At 36.4% G+C, this 19,342-nt stretch overlaps 1 protein-coding gene across 1 annotated transcript in view; it reads right to left on the reverse strand.

Annotated features, from left to right (window-relative positions):
- Nucleotides 1-4,184: 4,184 nt before the first annotated feature.
- The window catches only part of STX7 (syntaxin 7), a 39,358-nt gene continuing 24,200 nt past the window's right edge, over nucleotides 4,185-19,342 (reverse strand). The window contains exons 3-10 of the mRNA XM_003404017.4: nucleotides 14,602-14,671; nucleotides 12,093-12,186; nucleotides 11,247-11,384; nucleotides 10,777-10,829; nucleotides 10,134-10,230; nucleotides 8,816-8,888; nucleotides 7,014-7,096; nucleotides 4,185-4,381 (exon numbers count right to left, since the gene is read on the reverse strand). Of these exons, the coding sequence (XP_003404065.1) occupies nucleotides 4,283-4,381; nucleotides 7,014-7,096; nucleotides 8,816-8,888; nucleotides 10,134-10,230; nucleotides 10,777-10,829; nucleotides 11,247-11,384; nucleotides 12,093-12,186; nucleotides 14,602-14,671 (707 nt within the window). The 3' untranslated portion in view covers nucleotides 4,185-4,282. The remainder of the gene's footprint in view (nucleotides 4,382-7,013; nucleotides 7,097-8,815; nucleotides 8,889-10,133; nucleotides 10,231-10,776; nucleotides 10,830-11,246; nucleotides 11,385-12,092; nucleotides 12,187-14,601; nucleotides 14,672-19,342) is intronic.

A 19,342-nucleotide genomic window follows, 5' to 3' on the forward strand; every position in this document is an offset into this window, starting at 1 on the left:
GTGTGGTGGTTAAGAGCTACGGTTACTAACCAAAAGGTCGGCAGTTGGAATCCACCAGGTGCTCCTTGGAAACCCTGTGGGGCAGTTCTACTCTGACCTATAGGCTTGCTGTGAGTTGGAGTCGACTCAATGGCAGTGGGTTTGATTTGGGATCCACAGGTCAGTTATTTATTTTTAACTGAATCATAAAAATACTCAACTACCCCCACCTCCCTCTCCAGGAAAGATACCAGATAAGGTCCTTTATTCACCACTAGTGAGGTAATAGTTATCATATGTAAATGAACTGAAAATGTGATTCAGCTTGTTCTTGGTGCTGTTGAGTTGATTTTGACTTATAGTGACCCCACACGACAGTAGAACTGTCCCAGAAGGTTTTCTAGGCTGTAATATTTATGGGAACAGATCTCCAGGTCTTTCTCTTGTGGAGCTGCTTGGTGGGTTCAAACTGCCAACCTTTTGGTTAACAGCTGAGCGCTTAACTGTTGCACCACCAAGGCTCCTACCATTCAGCTCATAACTTCTCCCAATCAACTCTCTTCATCCCATTCTGAAACTTCATTTTATAGCAGCAACCTGCCCTGTGTAAGAAATACATTCAACTTTGCCTTTCAAAAATATACACTATGTAATAATTAACTTTGTGGATCATTCTTTACTACTACAGTGGACAATGACTTTATTTTCTTTATGCAGGTTTTCTCTTTTATTACATTACTTTTTATACATGAAGAAACACATAGAAATTACATCAAATACAAAAACTATTTTGCACTTTCCTCACTAAATCACCAACGAACTTTGGAACAAGCCATCTTCAAAGTCGCTTCTTTTTCATTCTAATTTGTCTTAAAAGATTGGTATTCAGAACACTATTTTTTTTTTTTGCACAAGCTTTTACCAAAAGCACTGAAAACACTGACCAGCTTCTCAAGACGCAGTGTTCTCAGTCAATGATGCAGACACCGCAGGGGCACCCGGTGTGCTCTGTGGGCCTGGCTCTGGGCGCTGCTGTATCCACGGTTTGCTGTCCTAGATTGAGCTCCACTTCTGCCTATGCCTATATTTTTTAAAAGGTGATTCCACACCTACTGTAAAGGGTTGAATTATATTGAAATGACGCTATTTATTCTTTTACCATCAATCATTTTGAAAAACCAAAATACTTTCATAATAATGGCCAAATGGAATCCCTGAGTGGTACAAATGGTTAACGTGCTCAGCTGCTAACTGAAATGTTCGAGGTTGGGGTCTACCCCAAAGCACCTCAGAAGAAAAGCCTGATCATCTGTTTCTAGAAAAATCAGCCATTGAAAACCCTATGGAGCACATTTCTCCACTGATACACATGGGGTCGCCATGAGCCGGAATCAACTTGAGGGCAACTGTTTTTATTTTTTACAATGGCCACACACTTCATGCCACATTGTCATTCAACTTAAGAGGCTAATCTTGGTCTGTGTCATTCAAGTATGTCTTCTGAGTATACTAAGACGAACAAAGTGTCACTTGATAAGAAAACTTCGGTTGGAGATTCAGTTTGACTCAAAACAGATTCAGACATGTTGTCCGTCATGAAAACAACTCTAATTTTACTTTCCACATGGTAAGTTATCACCTTCCAAAGCAATTCTAAAAGGGACCTTAAGGAAAATTTTACGGAATTTTTTTTTGTCTACTACATTTTATACCAAAGAGCATTCTTTTTATGTTCTAAGTATTTTGTGTATATTTTCCCTTCAAAACTAATATGCCTGCTTCTTAAAAGAAGGGAAGAGCTGAAGTTCCTGTTTTTAATCACTGATCTTTGTCCTCAGTTAAAATAACTTCTAAATTACTATATTTTAAACAAAGGTGCCAAAATCATGTCGAATTTATTTTTTAGTGCTTTTGCTATTATTGGAGAACTCAATAAACACTTTATCAAGGACAACTGTGGCAAAAAATGGAACTGACATGCAGAAGCCATTGGGACTTTTTATATAGTTATAAAACATCAGTTTATACATGAAGCAGTGCACTTCTCTGTGGTCTTGCAAGGAAACATGTTCGAGGCAAGCCTGTGCTCATGGGCTTGCACCAACCTCAGAACAGGGAGTTGTTGTTGTTAGGTGCCGTCGAGTTGGCTCTGACTCACAAATCCTATGTACAACATAATGGAAACATTGCCTGGTCCTGCGCCATCCTCACAACCGTTGCTATGCTTGAGCCCATTGTTGCAGCCCCTGTATCAACCTATCTCGTCGAGGGTCTTCCTCTTTTTCACTGACCCTCTACCTTACCAAAACTAATAACCTTCTCCAGGGGCGGGGAGTATTTGTATGAATTCTCCCCTGCCATCACCCATCCTATTCACTGAAGCAATCTGATTCTCTGGTGATACAAAATCTTAGTTTCCAATCACTCACTAACAAAAAAGTTTTCTACAGTCTTACGGAAAAAAAATTAATTTTTGTTGACATTTCTACCAAACAGTTTCTACCCATTAGGGACAAAACCTTTTACAATCACAGAAACACAAAACTTTGAGTAAACTGGTGCTCCAGAAAGATGAGGGATGGCTGCCGTGTGGCTGCGTCTCCTGTGTTGAGATTTCAGGTAGCACAGCACCAGAAGTGTGGGGTAAGCACTGGTCCCACAGAATCAGAATCCTCATGAAATAGACTTACCCAGATACCTTTTATATCAGCTTTATTCTGGTTGCAAAGATACAATTTATTTAGCTACTTAACATGGTGTTTGTTCCCATTTGAAGTCTCATAGCTTGCTGCCATGTAAAACATTGCCTTCAATATCAAACTGCTATACAAGAACATTATAAAATACAAATTATAAACTAAGATAGTCTTCTTTATGGTATTCAGGTTAGTGCATTAAAACAACATTGATTAAAAAAGGCAAGTAAGTTAACTGGCAAAACATTCAATTCCTTTTCTAATGAAGAATGGTACAAAATGGTACACAAATTAAATGCTAAATTTTATGTGTTGGGTGCTCAAAAACAATATTCAGAGGAAAGTTACTTCCCCAAAGTAATTCTGACCCAAGGATACATATATAACCATAGTTCTATACAGCATTTTACCCGTTGCCATCGAGTCGATTCCAACTCATAGTGACCCTATAGGACAGAGTAGAACTGCCCCACAGAGTTTCCAAGGAGCGCCTGGTGGATTCAAACTGCCGACCTTTTGGTTAGCAGCCGTAGCTCTCATCCACTACGCCACCAGGGTTTCCTCTATACAGCATAAACCAAAAAAAACCAAACCCAGTGCCATTGAGTTGAATCTGACTCATACCGACCGTACAGGACAGAGTAGAACTGCCCCATAGAGTTTCCAAGGAGCACCTGGTGGATTTGAACTGCTGGCCCTTTGGTTAGCAGCCGTAGCTCTTAACCACTATGCCACTAGGGTTTCCTCTATACAGCATAAAGGAAAGTAAACAATGACCTTCAAAGCCATAATGTATTTAAGATTTTTAGTGGAGTAACAAGTTGGAACCTTCAGAATCCAAACAAATACGTAATGATTTTTCATACTCTTCCTCCCAATTAAACATTTATAGTGACTACACTTTCCCTAGTAAACATCAGACTGAAAACGTGCCTATGTATAAACAATCTACCTTTAGTATTTTACCAAGCAATCTACGGCAAATACTTAATATATACACATTAGGAGTATGAGATATATTAGGTAATTATCCACTGATTTCATTCAAAATAAAAAAAGGTCTCAAGAGAAAACCAACAATAAAAGTTAAATATGTAATTTGTCCTGTTGTGAGCCAGAAGAAAACAACAGATACGCTAATTTTTGAAGGGTATTGAGAGTATTTTCTCTGCTGGCCCAAATCGAAATCAGATTTGAGATACTTAATTGAAGTGACACAAATCTGGGTGCACGTATTCACAGTGACAGAGAAATACATTCAGAGCACAAACACCTTTAGTCTACTAATTCTCAGCACTTAAGTCAACAGGGTAAATAAATTATAAAAGAAAGGTGGTATACACAATGTGGGCAAAAATCTAATAGTTATGAGATTGAGAAGCACAGAAGTTCTGCCAGCAGTGATGTTTAGAAAACCTTTCAGTATTAGAAAACGCCAGATTTAATCCAAAGGAGCCCCGAGCCCAAATAAAAATAACAAAGTTTGGGAACCATTCTTTACTTAATGGCTTTATAATTTAAAAAAAAAAAAAAAAAAATCCACGATTGCAGGACTCTTCCTACATAATCTAGATAATGTAGCGCGATAGTGCGTGCCTTTTATAAGTTCAGCCTTTCTTAGTCACTCCCCATATGATGAGACCGATAATCACAACTCCAATGACAAGGACAGAAATGATGATGCACAGGGTTTTTCTGGATTTGCGCTGCAGATGCAAAAACAAAAACAAAGACATTTTTACAGATTTAGTAGAACATTCCCACAGCAACTGAAAATGACCTGGTTCGTTCCTAGAATAAAATCAATAGTAGTGTATTCCCCTCACATTTCTGGCTGTATGTTTACCTCTCAAAAATCTCTTCAATACATATGGCACTATTCTTTCAAAAAATATTCTTCTTGAATTAATGCTGTAATTGAGAGAGGAGTTTTTCAACATTTGATGGTAATTTCTCTGGAGATGTGGTTGGGTTTAAAAAAGATGCAGAAATAAAAGTTACTATCTGGTGCCACAGACTGAAGTTACCTTTACAGGAAAATAAGGAACAGCTTAAAAAGCTTATATAATTTTTAATTTAATAGTCTCAAAATGCTACTCTCAATAATTGAGTTCCCTGAAACTATCGGCAAGTGTAAATGTGGCAACTATCCCTAAAATAAATTTATCAGTTTCTAAAATCATTCCTGTTATTTAGTGTTAATAGAAACAGAATTCAAAATCTTAACATACAAATAAAACACAAAGAGCTAAAAATTATAATACTGTCATTGAAAATACAAAGGTTAACAATGTTGTTTCATTCTTCAATCCTGGTCCAGCTGTACATTTCCAAATTTCTTTAACGGCCTGTGTGTCTCACAGCAGCATGCAGGAATCATTTTTCTTACGAAGTAGAAAAATTGGTAAATTTACTTTGCGTCAACTAGAATTACCATAGAATTTACCAAAAAAGGTATGTTTTGAAATCTGAAATGATCCTGACTCTATGTATTCATCTAGTTTTTCAACTAAATAATCCTCATGTATTAAATCAAACACAATTTCTCAAAAGTTTTAATATCATCATGCATAAATATTTTCCCAGACTCTGCCTGGTTACCACAGATACAGAGGTGATGTATCTTTATAAGCACTCACAGGTATTCCTCCACGGTATACGTGTGGCCTGGGGCACTCTCCCTAGTGTGGGGTAGTACGGTCTTCCAGTGCCGTAAGAGCACTGATCACCTTCTTGTATGCTCATGATTCATCCCAACAATTCACAAGTGCCACATTTTGTAGATTCACAAGCTTAACAGCATGGTTTCCAAGTAGAATCATCAATTTGAAAGCTGTCTCTTTTTTCAGCACTTGTGTTGAATGCTCCTCTCCTCAGACCCGGAGGAGCTTGGGAAGCTGTGTTTTTTTCCCAGTATGGATATAGGCTCACTCTTACACAAGGAAGAGGAAAAGTAAACTTGGGAACACGTCTGCATTCCCCCAAATCCAAAACCAAAACAAAATAACATGTAAGCCTAGTCACTGATGAATCCCGCTAAACATTTAGTTTGACCAATTTTTTCACCAACAAATCCATGACCCTTGGCATTTATGGCTTACTATTTGTGTGAACATGTGTTTTCAACTATCCATGAGTGACACCTAAAGTCCATGGCATACTGTTACTAACTCCTCTGAGCTGCCTGTCTGAATTACATGCACGAAGCTGGCACACAGGAGTTGCTTAGTGACTAGGACTTGCTACAACTCAGCAATCTCTACATAGCTTTATTGTTTCCTAAATATCACTGCAATGATTTCTGCAGTACAAAAAAATGGCATTGCAATGAAAGGCAATTTCTAAGGTTAGTGAGACAAGCAAAAAGGAATTGAAAATATCTAAGAAGGTGACTGTATCATAGTTATTTTCTAAGAAGGTAACAAGGTCTGAGAAAATATTATTTATGAACAACAACCAAAACATGGAGTTCTAAAGGGAAATCAAATGCTATGGTGGTATTTAGGGATACTCAAAGAGCTTGGTCTTATCCTTATTGAACATCAAAGGTCTATAAATTGTTTTATATATTAATAATTCAAGGTCCTAATATTTGTACAGTGCTTTATATACAATTTGGAGCCCTGGTAGTACAGTGGTTAAGAGCTCAGCTGCTAACCAAAAGGTCAGCAATTCTAATCCACCAGCCACTCCTTGGAAACCCTACAGGGCAGTTCTACTCTGCCCTATAGGGTCACTAGGAGTCAGAATCAACTGGACAGCAATGGGTTGGTTTTGGTTTTATACATAATTTATATTTGACAGATACATACGGATTCCCTATATTAACCTGATCCACTTAAGAAATAAATTCATTCCTGGTAAAGTGTCTGCTGATTGCCGACAGAATACCTGATGGTCAGTGACAACCCAAGCTGATATAATTTCCATAGGATTTGATACAGATTTTTCTAGGACAAAGACCTTGCCTCTTTAGTCCAGAATGCAACTGACAGAAAAGAAAGTAAAGGCAAAAGGGAACAACAAGAAATGTAGGGAGAATACTATCAGAGAGATGACACCAGAGATCACCAGCCACTAGCAAAGCCTAGAGCCCTCTGCTGCTACCCTAGGACTCTGAACACTAAACTTCATAGCCCTGAGGGTCACAAGGCTGGTTCAAACCTAGGAATATATGAGTTAAAACCAGTTCTAAACCGACTGGCATATTTCTGACCTCTCTTTCTTGGGATTTTAAGTGTTATTTAACATCTCCAGTCACTTAAAGCTGATTCTATTTTATCAACAATAACGAAAATTACACACACACTTAAGAAAAGTGATTTCAGTGAACATTACCTGGTAATCTGCCGCCCTGGATAGCTGCTGGTTTGCTTGCTGAACGTGTACCTCTGCACTTTCCACATTGGCTTCTATGCTGTCTTTAGAATAAAACACATGAACACAACTCTCTGTTAGATATGCATTGATGCTTCAGGAATACAGCTGCATAAATCATTACATTTCATTCAAGGTAAGATGACTATGCCCAATATTCGAAGGTTAATATTAGTAGTATATCACAAAGTTGAATTTTTTTTCTCTTTAAGCTGGCTATACTTCTTCCCTATACTATTTCTCAAGTGGTTGAAGCATGACTTTGAAGCATTTTATTCATTCATTTCTAAGACACTCGGATTCGCTTGGTTTTCTCCTTTATATCACTGGCTATTCTTTGTCTTTTTTTGTTGGTTCTTCATCAGCTCTCTGAGCTCTAAATCAGAGGTCAGCAAACTTTTTCTGTGAAGAGCCAGATAATAAATATTTCAAGCTTTGCAGGCCCTAAGATCTCCCTCACAACTACTCAGCTCTGCCTTTGTAGTGCAAAACCAGCCATAGACAGTACATACATGAACGGATACAGTTTGCTGACCTCACTCTAAATGGTTATTGAACTCAGGGTTAAGTCCTCAGAGCCCTTACCTTCTCTCTCTACACTTTCATCCGAGGGTGATCTCATTCAATCCCATGGCTTTAAATACCATCTATGTGCAAATGTTGTTGTTGTTAGTTGCCAGAGAGTCAATTTCAACTCACAGTGATTACATGTGACAGAGTAGAACTGCCCCATAGAGTTTTCTCGTCTATAATCTTTACGGGCTCAGATCACCAGGTCTTTTCTCCTGTGGAGCCGTTGGGTGGGTTTGAACTGCTAACCTTTTGGTTAACAGCCAAGCACTTAACTGTTACGCTGCCAGGGCTCCTTATGATGACTCCCATATTCATACCCCAGGCCAGACTTCTTCCCTGGACCTAGATTATCTCCAATCGATATTAGTGCTCAGTAAATATTTGTTGAGTGATTGAATGAATGGGTTTTTTAAATTTTACCTTGTGACGTCCTGGGGCTAGAGATGGGGTAAGAATGGTCACGTTATAGGTATATTAAACTAAAGGTGCAAGTATTTCAACTGAACTAAACTCGGAAAATATATTAAATGGATCTCTAAACACACACTGCTCCATGTTTCAAAATGGTAAAAATTATTAGGATCTTGATCAATGCTTATAATTATAATGTAAAACAATTACATTTAAAATTTAAAGAGAATCTTAGTTATTGCTTTTTTAGTTTTGTTTTAAAGAATTTTTTAAAGGAATTCCTATCAGCTAAGTAATACTGTTAAATTAATCTACCAATGAGCTATCAGAAGGAATGGTCAGGCAAATGGCTACCTAGTTCCTCCAATCTAAAAGACAAGATAGCGCACACAATTACAAGTAGTACAAGTTTCCCAGAAGTCACTGGGAAAGTGATGACAATCAAATTGGGATGTGACAGAAACCAGAGGCAGTGGAAATAAGCTAGAAGGACATTACAGGGCTCTTTCCATGGCCATAGTATCATTAAGTCTGGTGCTTATAAATGAAAGAAGCTGGTCATTTCAACTGGTAAGTGCCAAAAATGAGGTGTGTTTTAGATAAGGTCAAGGGTGATGCTCTGTTGTAGAGACTGTATTTCTGATTCTGGGGAGGGGTGGTGGGGGTGGGGGAGGACCAACAGAGGGTGAGGAAGCAGGGCCTCCACCCTGAGAGAGTTATCACAGGTAAACTGCATGTAGCTTGTTCCCAACTCACAAAATTAAATCAGTAGGGCTTACCTATCACATCTCCTTGTTCATGAATCATCATTCCCAAATCTTTAAATATTTCATTAATATCCATAATATCAGCCTAAGAGAAAAAAGAACATAATAGCATTGTAATAAAAATTCAGCTCCTGCTCTACAAAAGGGGAAAATGAAAAAATTCTAAACCACCACTCACACATATGTTAGCACACATCTAGACTTGATCCATACGTTTTGGGAATATAGAAAAATAGTTTACTGTAAACAATCCTAAATAGGCCTTGAACAGGCATCGGTCCTTGAAAATAAGTCTATGACCTTAAAAATACCAGGAGAGGCAGCAGAGGACCTATGATAGGGACAGGCAGAGATATATCCCTACCTATGACAGGACAGAGACAACTTTGTTTTATGCAACCTGGTAGTTTTATTTTATACAGTGCCTACTCACAAGAACATATTCTTATTGTGACTTAATTCTAGTAATAATTCACATATCAAGTTGACATTTTAAAAGAATAGGACATAAAGCACAGATTTAAAGTCTCACATTAATAAATTTGAAAATGCAATGGAATGATGGATAAAGAAGTTATAAACTTACTTTTCTTCAATATATAGTAGCTATTATTTCACCTGATTAAAGAGTAAAACGGAAATGTTTTATCAAGGGTGGGTGGGGGCAATTTATACAATCCCCCTGTGTCTTGGTTTCCACATCTGTAAAACGGTGATGGTGGTAAGTTAACTAATTCATAGAGTTTTTGTAAGGACAAAATGACATAATTAACAAACAGGATTTATCACACAGTACCTAGTAGATGGAAAGCACTCAATAAACTGTTGCTACTATTAGCTATTACTAGCCTACTTTCTATAAAACAGATAGGTTCCACAGGAATTAAGATTCAATAAGCCCTTTAGATTGCTTTCATGTCACAGACATAAAATAAAACAATTTTAAATCCCTTGTAAAAAGCCTTATTCATCCAGGTATGATGTGTATCGTGTGCCATGGGACACCATCCAGTCTCTCTGGACAGTCACTGATCTCTAGACTGATATTTTCTCAGTGCTAAGGTGACCTGAAGATGACTCAACAACAACAACAAAAATTGGGGTGGGGCGAGACGGTGAGGAATATGTGCTATCGTCTTAACACAAATACTAACGAGATTAGTATTTTTCTTCCTAAGCGAAATTATTCTAATTTATGTATTAGAAATGCTACCGCACTGACATATTTATTTAGTTTTCCTTTCTGGATCCCTCTTTCAGCATTATCTAAGGATCTTGAGGGAAAACTAAGCACAGAGCATCAGCCCAACTCTACAAGCCTAAGGCTTACTTCAAGTTGCCTAATAGAAGACTCTCTCTCATGAAGCAGGCGGAGGTCATCCTCTGTAATTTCTTCATCCTGCACCTGCACTTGAGGTTGAGTTTGGCTAATAACAAAGAATAGGGAAAAAGGAAAGACTGGCATTAAAAACAATGGGACTTACCTCCTATCTAATAAATACTAAGTGAAATATTTTGCTCTTCAAAATCAGAGAACCGTTCACTTAAAAAAAAAGTCGAAAAATATAACAGGAATACTAATCAAGTTTTATTTTTCATTCCACTGATAACAGATACTATTTTACTTTACATAAAGGTTTTAGGGCTATTATTTATTTATTGGAAGCTGCACTTGGCAACTGGATATTTCTTCTTGGTTGAATTAAATCTCATAAAAGGGAATCATCTATTTTAACTAATAATTAAGCCAATAAATATTTATTTGGACTTACTTTTCCAATATAGCAATAATATTGTATAATTATCTAAAACTTTTTAATAAGCACTCAAATTTATTATCTGTATTCAATTCATAAATAATTTAGGATAGATGTAATATTCATGAAAGTTCTATCTCTGTTCCAGGGAGTATTAATGTATCAACACATTTGAAAAAATTATCCTTTGATCTATATATGACTTGTGTTTTTTACCTTTCCCAGGATACAAGATTCCTTTCTTTTGAACTGTCCTCAGGAAAGCCACCCTGAAAAATTTAATAACAAGATGGATTGAGAAGGGGCAAAGAAAAGCAAGAATAATAACCAAAAAGCTCTTACATTTTCCCTTATAAAACTCTAAACTGATTTATGTTCGTCCCTGGTTGTACAGTGATTAAAGTGCTCAGCTGCTAGCCAAAAGGTCAGCGGTTTGAACCCACCAGCAACTCTGTCGGAGAAAGATGTGACAGTCTGCTTCTGTAAAGATTACAGCCTTGGAAACCTTGTGGGGCAGATCTACTCTGTTCCAAAGCGTTGCTAGGAGTCGGAATTGACTCAAAGGCAGTGTAGTTTTGATTATGTACGTATGTGTACACCTATGCGGTGTGTATGTGTGTATACGTATTCTAAATACCCTTAGTGAATACCATGTTCATTTTTACAATGCATTTTTAAATACTTACAGATACTCTGGAACTGGCTCTTACTCGAGCAACAAACTCCTTCTCTCTCTCAGCAGCTTGCCTCTGAACCTTCTGAAAATTTGTCAGTGACGTTGTGAATTCAGCCACTAAGCGATCCTTCTGTATTTTTCTTTGACGCTAGAGAAAAAGGGGGAAAAAACTACTAGAATCAAACTGTGAAGTTCTATGGGATTCACGAAAATAGTTTTATCATTAGTGAGGGGTCGCCATGGGTTAGACTCAACTCAAAGGCAAACAACAACAACAGCTCTTTATTTAATACTGAATTTTCATTCACTCCTCAATAACAGAGCTTTGTGATTAACTCTCAATAATACTTCGACAATATGGTCAAATACTGCACATATTTAACCTGAGGCAAAAAGCACACAGTGCTAGATTTCTCACTTCCATGCTCCCAAAAACTGGGTCATGATTTTGAGGTTATTTTAAAGTAATTTTTCTTTAGGCAAATAAAGCCTTATATTCTCGCCTGAGTAATAACTTCCACCCCAAGGAAATAAATACGAGCACCTAGGACACCTCACACCTTGAGCCAGCGTGCGTGCTGCATGCAGTTGGTCCTGGAAGGCTGGGGAACAATTACTCAGGAAGCATTTTCCGAGCACTTAATTATGGGTCAGGGCAACTGCATGGAAATAATTTCTGCCTTATTGAGCCACAGGATACTACCTGAGCAATTAAATATAGTTTTGTGTTCTGCTAACTAATCTCAGGTAGATTTTTTTTTTCTTCTAATTTCCTTGCTGACAGTTCAAAGATCCTACAATACATCTGATTTCTTTCATATTCAGCACATTAACAAGGTGTCTTAAAGCTTGATACCTGTTCACTGGGGGTGGTGGGCAGAGATCCAAACTCTTTAATGTACTTATCTGTTTCTTTGGCAAGCTGGTTAGTGTACTGCTGCTTCTGCTGCCTAAAGTGAGAAAACACACATTACAGCCAAACAACTAGATATTTCTTTAAGCTACAGCTCTGCCACTTGTCTCAACCCTGATGAATAATTTTATAAAAATTGCTTTTTCATAGACTGACTAAATTTTCTCCATGAAAACACAATTTTCAGGTTCTATTCTCCGATACTACACAATAGTACATGGAGGGATCTTTACTCATACAGGGTAGCAAAGTTTAGAGGAGTAAATATCAGCAGTCATTTAAAATTGTGGATGACTCCAGTTAGAAGAGAATTTAACCGCAAGACTGCAGATGTCTGATCCATTACATGTGAAATTTCGGTGGTGGGGGAGTATTTTATCTGCGTCCTGCACCTGGGATTCACTAGTCGAGCAAGTAAAGAGAATTTGTTGCCTTAGACTTGGCCACTTTCCAGGTCTTAGGGTACACCTGGCCTCTCCTATTTCTCTACCTGGGCATTTCTACCCTGTAAAAAAACCAAACCCATTGCTGTCGAGTCGACTCCTATTCACAGCGACCCTATACGAGAGAGTAAAACTGCCCCACAGAAGTTTCCAAGGAGCACCTAGTGGATTCAAACTGCCGATTTTTTTGGTTAGCAGCCATAGTTCTTAACCACTATGCCACCAGGGTTTCCATAGGTACTTAGAAAATAAAAATATGGGAGGAGGTGAATAAGGGGACAAATGTACTATTAGCTACATTTGCTCTGGAAAACAAAAAACAAAAAAAACCCGCATTTCCTTGTAAAGAAAACAAAACACTTAATAAAAGAGGTAAATTACATATCTATGTAGCTTAAAAAGCAAAAAGATCTCTAATTAAATAGCTTGGCACTAAAAAGAAAAAAAAAAAGCTTGTATTAATGTGATGTCTTACAAATTACAACAGCAGCGTTCCTCGTATGTATATGTGAGATTTCTACCCGTTACATATATAATACACATAAAACCCCAAAACCAAACCCACTGCCACTGAGTCAACTGTGACTCATAGCGGCCCTATAAGACAGAGTAGAACTGCCCCATTTTGTTTCCAAAGCTGTAAATTTTTACAGAAGGATGTTGCCACATCCTCTTTCCATGGAGCGACTGGTAGGTTCAAATCACCCGCCTTTCAGTTTGCAGCTGAGTGCTTTAACCACTGTGCCACCAGGGCTCTCCTATTTATATATATATAAATGTATAAAATCTCTCATTTTAAACACATATTGGTCACACTTAGGATCCTTTAAAGTAATGCAATACTACATAAGTATGTTTGAGTTTAGCTATCTGTATTTGAGTGGTAAGAAAGCATAACTTTAGTTATAATTTTTACCAAGTAGCCTATCTTTAAGTTGCTTCTTTAAATCTCTGGAAACAGTAATATAAGCAAAACTCTTTTAAAAAGGACCTTAATGATCATATGAATATGTTCAGAATCCCTGGTATTAAGTCTACCAAAATACTGTAACCATTAGAATTATATACTCCCATTCCATTTTACTTTAATAAATGATGGCTTATTATTTTAGATTTGGGACATTTTTACCACCCTGACATCTATCCACTATAGAAACAGTACAATATAAACTCTTCAGATTGTACTTCATAATAAATATGAATTCCTATTACCTACGTTTTAATTTCTTCCTTTTTGCAGTTTTTCCTTCTATTGCTAATGGTGTCAGGAAATACCACTTAGTTCATATTACTTGAAATTTGTAGCAGTAACATCACTGAATTAAGATTTAAAATTCAGGTACTGATGCATTGGGTAAACCATCAAACCTGCAGGAGACGGATTTTCCTTGTGAACAAAACAGAAAGAGCTCTTTTGATCTCTCTCTCTCACTGTAAGTGTGTAAGGTACAGATAAGATGTGTGCAAACAGTTCATAGAATCTATAACACACCATAGACAAAGTACCATTGCTGTTCTTCTAACAGCATTTTAATTAACTGGAATGTGTATTAGATAACTTCATTCTAATAATTTTAACAGAGGCCAATGCTTTCTAAAATTTGAGGATGCAGATATCAGCTTTGGTGGGGTACAGTTCACGATGGGTAGATACTGGACCTAAACCAAATAAAAATTTGGTCATGGTCAGGACCGCTAGCTATGGGAAATAAATCACATCAACAGAGACACTTAGAGTACAATTTTTCAAAGGCTATCAGAACTTGAAACAACCTATTAAAAAGTATAAGAAAGCCACCTGAAGAAGTTCCATTTGATGGAGTAAGTCAGATCTTTAAAACAAAGAAAAAGACTTGCCTACGCTGGACAGGGAAAAATCCTACAAAGAGGCAAACCTGGTTATAAATGTATGGCTATGGTAGCACTGTCTTCTCCAGTAAACGTAACAGTACACGCTGTCAAAGCAACACAACAGGTTTCTTTCCTTCTGTTTCTAATTAAATACTTACAGCTGTTGCCTCAATTCAGGTGAATCTTGAGGTGTTCCAAGTTGATTCAGAGTCCTTTGTATTTCCACAGCTATTATAATGGAAAATTAATGTATGATTACTTACAAATATTAGGGTAACAGAAATAACAGATTAGGAATTAAACCAAGCAATTAGGCAGTTAAAAAAAGATATAAAAACAGAGATTAATTATGAAGACATTAATTTTAAAAAACTAAATGGTCTATTTAAAATAATTAGTGACAGTAATGGATTAATTTTCAAGAGGAAACTATGTGGGGATGTTAACATGTGGAACTGCACTTATGATCCAAAATTAATATCTTCTGTCCTTTCTCATCAACAACAGCACACAGAATTTCACTTAACTCCGTTAGCATAAAAATTGTGAGGAAGACCACTGCAACAATTACATAAGGCATTGGCATATAAAATGAATGAATTATTAGCTAATAAACATGAAAGGAATAATGGGATTAGAAAAAAATAATTTTTTTCAATTACCTATGTAATAATTGATTTAGGCAAGGATCATTCGGATATTCACACAACCTCAACACATAACATTAATTACAAAAGGAAAAAGATAACTTTATCATAGATAACTCTGTTGCTTAAAAACAGATGATCAAATTTAGCACCACCAGCGGGGCAAACTGGCATTATGAGGCTCCCCTCCCGGCACAAGGCAATGAGGAAATACAGGATGACCTCCGTATTTTCCTTGCCAAAACGTTTAACCTGAATCTAATCATGAGGAAGAAATCAGACTAATCTAGATTGCCGTCTGGTCTTTTCAAATACATCAGTGACTCAAAACGAAGGAAAAAAGAATAAAATAGTAGTAGTAAAATAAGGCAAGGGAGCTCTTTGAAATTAAAGAACACTGAAGTACCCAAAACACTAAAACACTCCAAAAGCAACGTATAATCTCTGTCTGGATTCCGAAACAGAAAAAATGAAGAAGCTGTTAATAAAATTGTGAGGACACTTGGAGAAATGTGAATATGAAGAGAAAGATGTATTAAACAAAAATTGTAAAATTTCAGCAATCAGTGAACCTAGCTTATGAGTAAACAAAATATTAATCGTACTATACTTTTACTTTTCTGTAGGTTTAAAATATTTTAAATTAAAAGTTGAGGGTTCAAAATTTCACGCTAAACTCATAATCCAGAAAGTCTATGACCACTAAAGAAAGGCTTTTCAGAAAAAGGGGGGCCCTATAGTTTTATATAAGTGTGCATATAAATAAAATGTCAAGGGGAAACAAGTTAAAAAACCATCTCAAGGTAGAGAATTTCCCATTTCCAAGAACTGGAGAGAAATGATCCGACCCATTCATTCTTTTTATTTAAAATGAATGGCTTATTTAGGCAGCTTTAATGCTTTTAAATAGTCGTTTATTTATGGGATCACTGAAATGATAGCATTCCAAAACTCAGGATAATTTATGTTCCTTGAGGATGCTGTAATGAACACTGCTCTCAAGGTGAAGCTGAAAAATATAAATACTCGCAAGGAGTCACAAAGCAACTGTTATCACTTAGCCAGTTTCAAAGGAATTTCGTTTTGCTTATATTTTGTGTGTACAGTAGGTTTTCTATTTGTAGGGTAGAGAATTTTTTGCCCGTTGTTTTTAACTTATGGCTGCTCGTAATCAGTTATATATTTCCCTTCCAACCTCAACAGATTTTCTTGAAACTACCTTATACAGGGTTAAGGCTTTTATATAGTTAAAAAAAAAAGCCTGTTTATATGAGAAATGGTAGCGTGGGACTCTACAATAGAGACAGGCATTTATCTCATATTTTGCTTTTTTAAAAAGTCACATGAAGTGAGAAAAAATAGATTATTCAATAAATGACACTAGAAAAATGGACTAAACATTGGTGGGAAAACAGAACCTTACCTCACATCATATAACAAAATAAATTCACACTAAATTATTAACTTAAATATTTAAAATAGTAAACTGCTTTTAAAAAACTCAAAAAACAAACCCATTGCAGTCGAGTAGATTCTGACTCATACAATCTTAGAGTCAGTGATAAAAGATTATCTGAGTGTGATTAAAAAACTAAAAACCATGGAGAAAAATATTAACAAATTAGACTATATAAAAAATTTTTAAAAACATGGCAAATGTGTGTGTACATATGTGTGTACACGTGTTGTGTGTACGTGTGTGTGTATACGTGTGTATGTACATGAGAGAATATCTATAGCATATGATAAGCTGCAGGGTTAATATTTTCAATACCAAAAAAACTCATAAGTTGGTAATAAATATTTCTATTACAGCTATATATTATATTCTAATATAAATATTTCTAAAATTTCTACTGATAAAAAATAAACAAAGCATATAATCTTGAATTTTACAAAAGCCCAATAAACATATAAGAAATTCATCTTCACTGATAATCAACTTTTCACATATCGGATTGGTAAATATTAAGAAAAATAGGTAGATGAGAATATAAATTATTATAATCAAAAGCCTAAAAACAAAAAAGACTACCAAACATATATAAAAAATGAAGGAGCACTATCTAGAATGCATGAAGATATAAAATAACTGAGGAAAGGTCAGACAATCCAATAGAAAAGCCCAGGAACAGCGACAGGATCTTTAATAACATTTATTGAATAGATGAACAGCAAAAACAGATAGAAAATTACGAAGCCATGAAAAGAATGAAGTAGAACTGCTTCTGATAGGCTCAGTGGGAACCTAAATCTGCCCTGTGGTTATCTCCCAAGTTTCTGAACAGATATACTCAGCAGCCCCAGTCCGATAACTGGAAGTCCCTGAAAGCTCCACACTCTAACAGTAAACCAAGAGCAATGCCTGTTCTCAGGGGAAATGCTCAGAAATCTCGCCACAAAGACTTGAAAGAGGCTTTCCTTTCAAGGTGATGCCTCTTCTATCCACATTTCACTGTCCTGTCTGGAGGATGCAGAAGGCAATGTTTATGGTGGCTAGCAGAAGCTAGTTTATATAACCATATAAACCATACAGCTATGTTTATATAACCATAAATAGTTCCCTGAAGAAAAAGTCACCTAATACATGAAAAAAAAAAAAGGGAGGGTTAAATTAAGATTCACCTCTATAAAAATGAACAGATTATTTTTTACATTCTATACAATTTGGGACCATTGTGACCTTCACTTCAAGAGCAGTTACTTTAAAATGGAAGAGTATATTACATTTTTCCTAACGGTGAGAGAACACTATTTCCTACACATCCAAAAAGGGTATACTCTTATTTCCCCAGAAACAAAGCAGTCCCCTTTCTCTTCACCACCTTGAGTACAAGGCCCATTCTTGTCACAGGGATCTAATGCCATCTAGTGGAGTAACAAAAAACGCTTTATGGCAAAGAATATTTTTGTCATAAAACTGTAGACAGAATTTTGTATCACGGCTATATAACGTTGCAAGCTGTTGTAGTTCACTGGGGAACAGGGAAGCTCTTGAGGGTGATGACCAGGGAGAGTGGATGGGCTATGGGACACCCTAGGCTAGCCCTAAAATGCACACAAGAGAGCCTTTAAGTAAGTGTCCCCATATAACTGAGAAGAGAGCACAATTATCTTCTCATTTAGTACAAAACATCTCTGTTGCCCAACTCCAAACAACTCAGAGTTGTAATAGTCAATCATAGAAAAAATACTTGTTAGTAAAACCCTTGGACAGGTGATTTTGAGATTTCCCTTCAGCATCACAATGAGGAAGTACAGTTTAATGATGACCAGCAAACTGCTAGGAGCCAGATGGTCTGATTTAGAAACAGGACCTCACTTCTTCCTGGCTGCTGACCTTAGGCAATTCACCTATCTCTCCACATTATAACTGCCTCAACAATGAAATGGAGAGAAAACCACCTATTTCTCAGTTATCATGAAAACTGAGAAAAATATACATAAGTACCGTATGCTGAAAATACTAAGAGCTTAATAAATGAAAGCTAACAACATGAAATAGTTTATGGTTTTCTCCTGAGAGTTAGAAATGAACAGTTAAGAATATCCTTATCAACATATCTTAATGATCTCATATGAACCATACTTTAGGAAGATACTAAAACTTAATAACCTCTGATAGGGTTATGAAAATTTCAGTGATAATAATATCAATTGATACAAGACAGTTACATTCCATAATCAGGAGCAAAGAGTCAGTCACTATCTGACAGTGACAAGTATCTAGCAACAACATGCAAGTGATATAATTCAAACAAGTGAGATAACTGAAACAGAACTAGAAAAAAAAAATCTAAATACTAGAAGAAACCAACTCCCTTTTAGTCTCAAATATGTCCTCATATATCCAACCCCCCACCTGTTTTAAGGGGTGGTTTGGAGTATTAAATGAGATGACATACAAAAACGTTTTGGAAATGGCACAGGTCTCTGTAAGAATACAAGCTGCTATTATGAGTAAGTTTACTAAAATTAGCATTAGAATCCAAGTTCATTACAGAGTACAAGGTGCATAGAAAATATCTGTTAACAGGCAGTCGAAAATAAGCAAAATATCAATATAAAAAGGTTTTAAGAAAAGTCAAGTGAATTTGTTCATCTATCTCATATAACAAGAAAAACTACTATAATTCTGGACAGCACATAAACCAAAACCAACCCCGTTACTGTTGAGTCGATTCCGACTCATAGCGACCATATAGGACAGAGTAGAACTGCCCCATAGGGTTTCCAAGGAGTGGCTGGTGGA

The sequence above is a fragment of the Loxodonta africana genome, chromosome 1, assembly GCF_030014295.1.
Source record: "Loxodonta africana isolate mLoxAfr1 chromosome 1, mLoxAfr1.hap2, whole genome shotgun sequence".
Taxonomy (NCBI): Eukaryota; Metazoa; Chordata; class Mammalia; order Proboscidea; family Elephantidae; genus Loxodonta; species Loxodonta africana.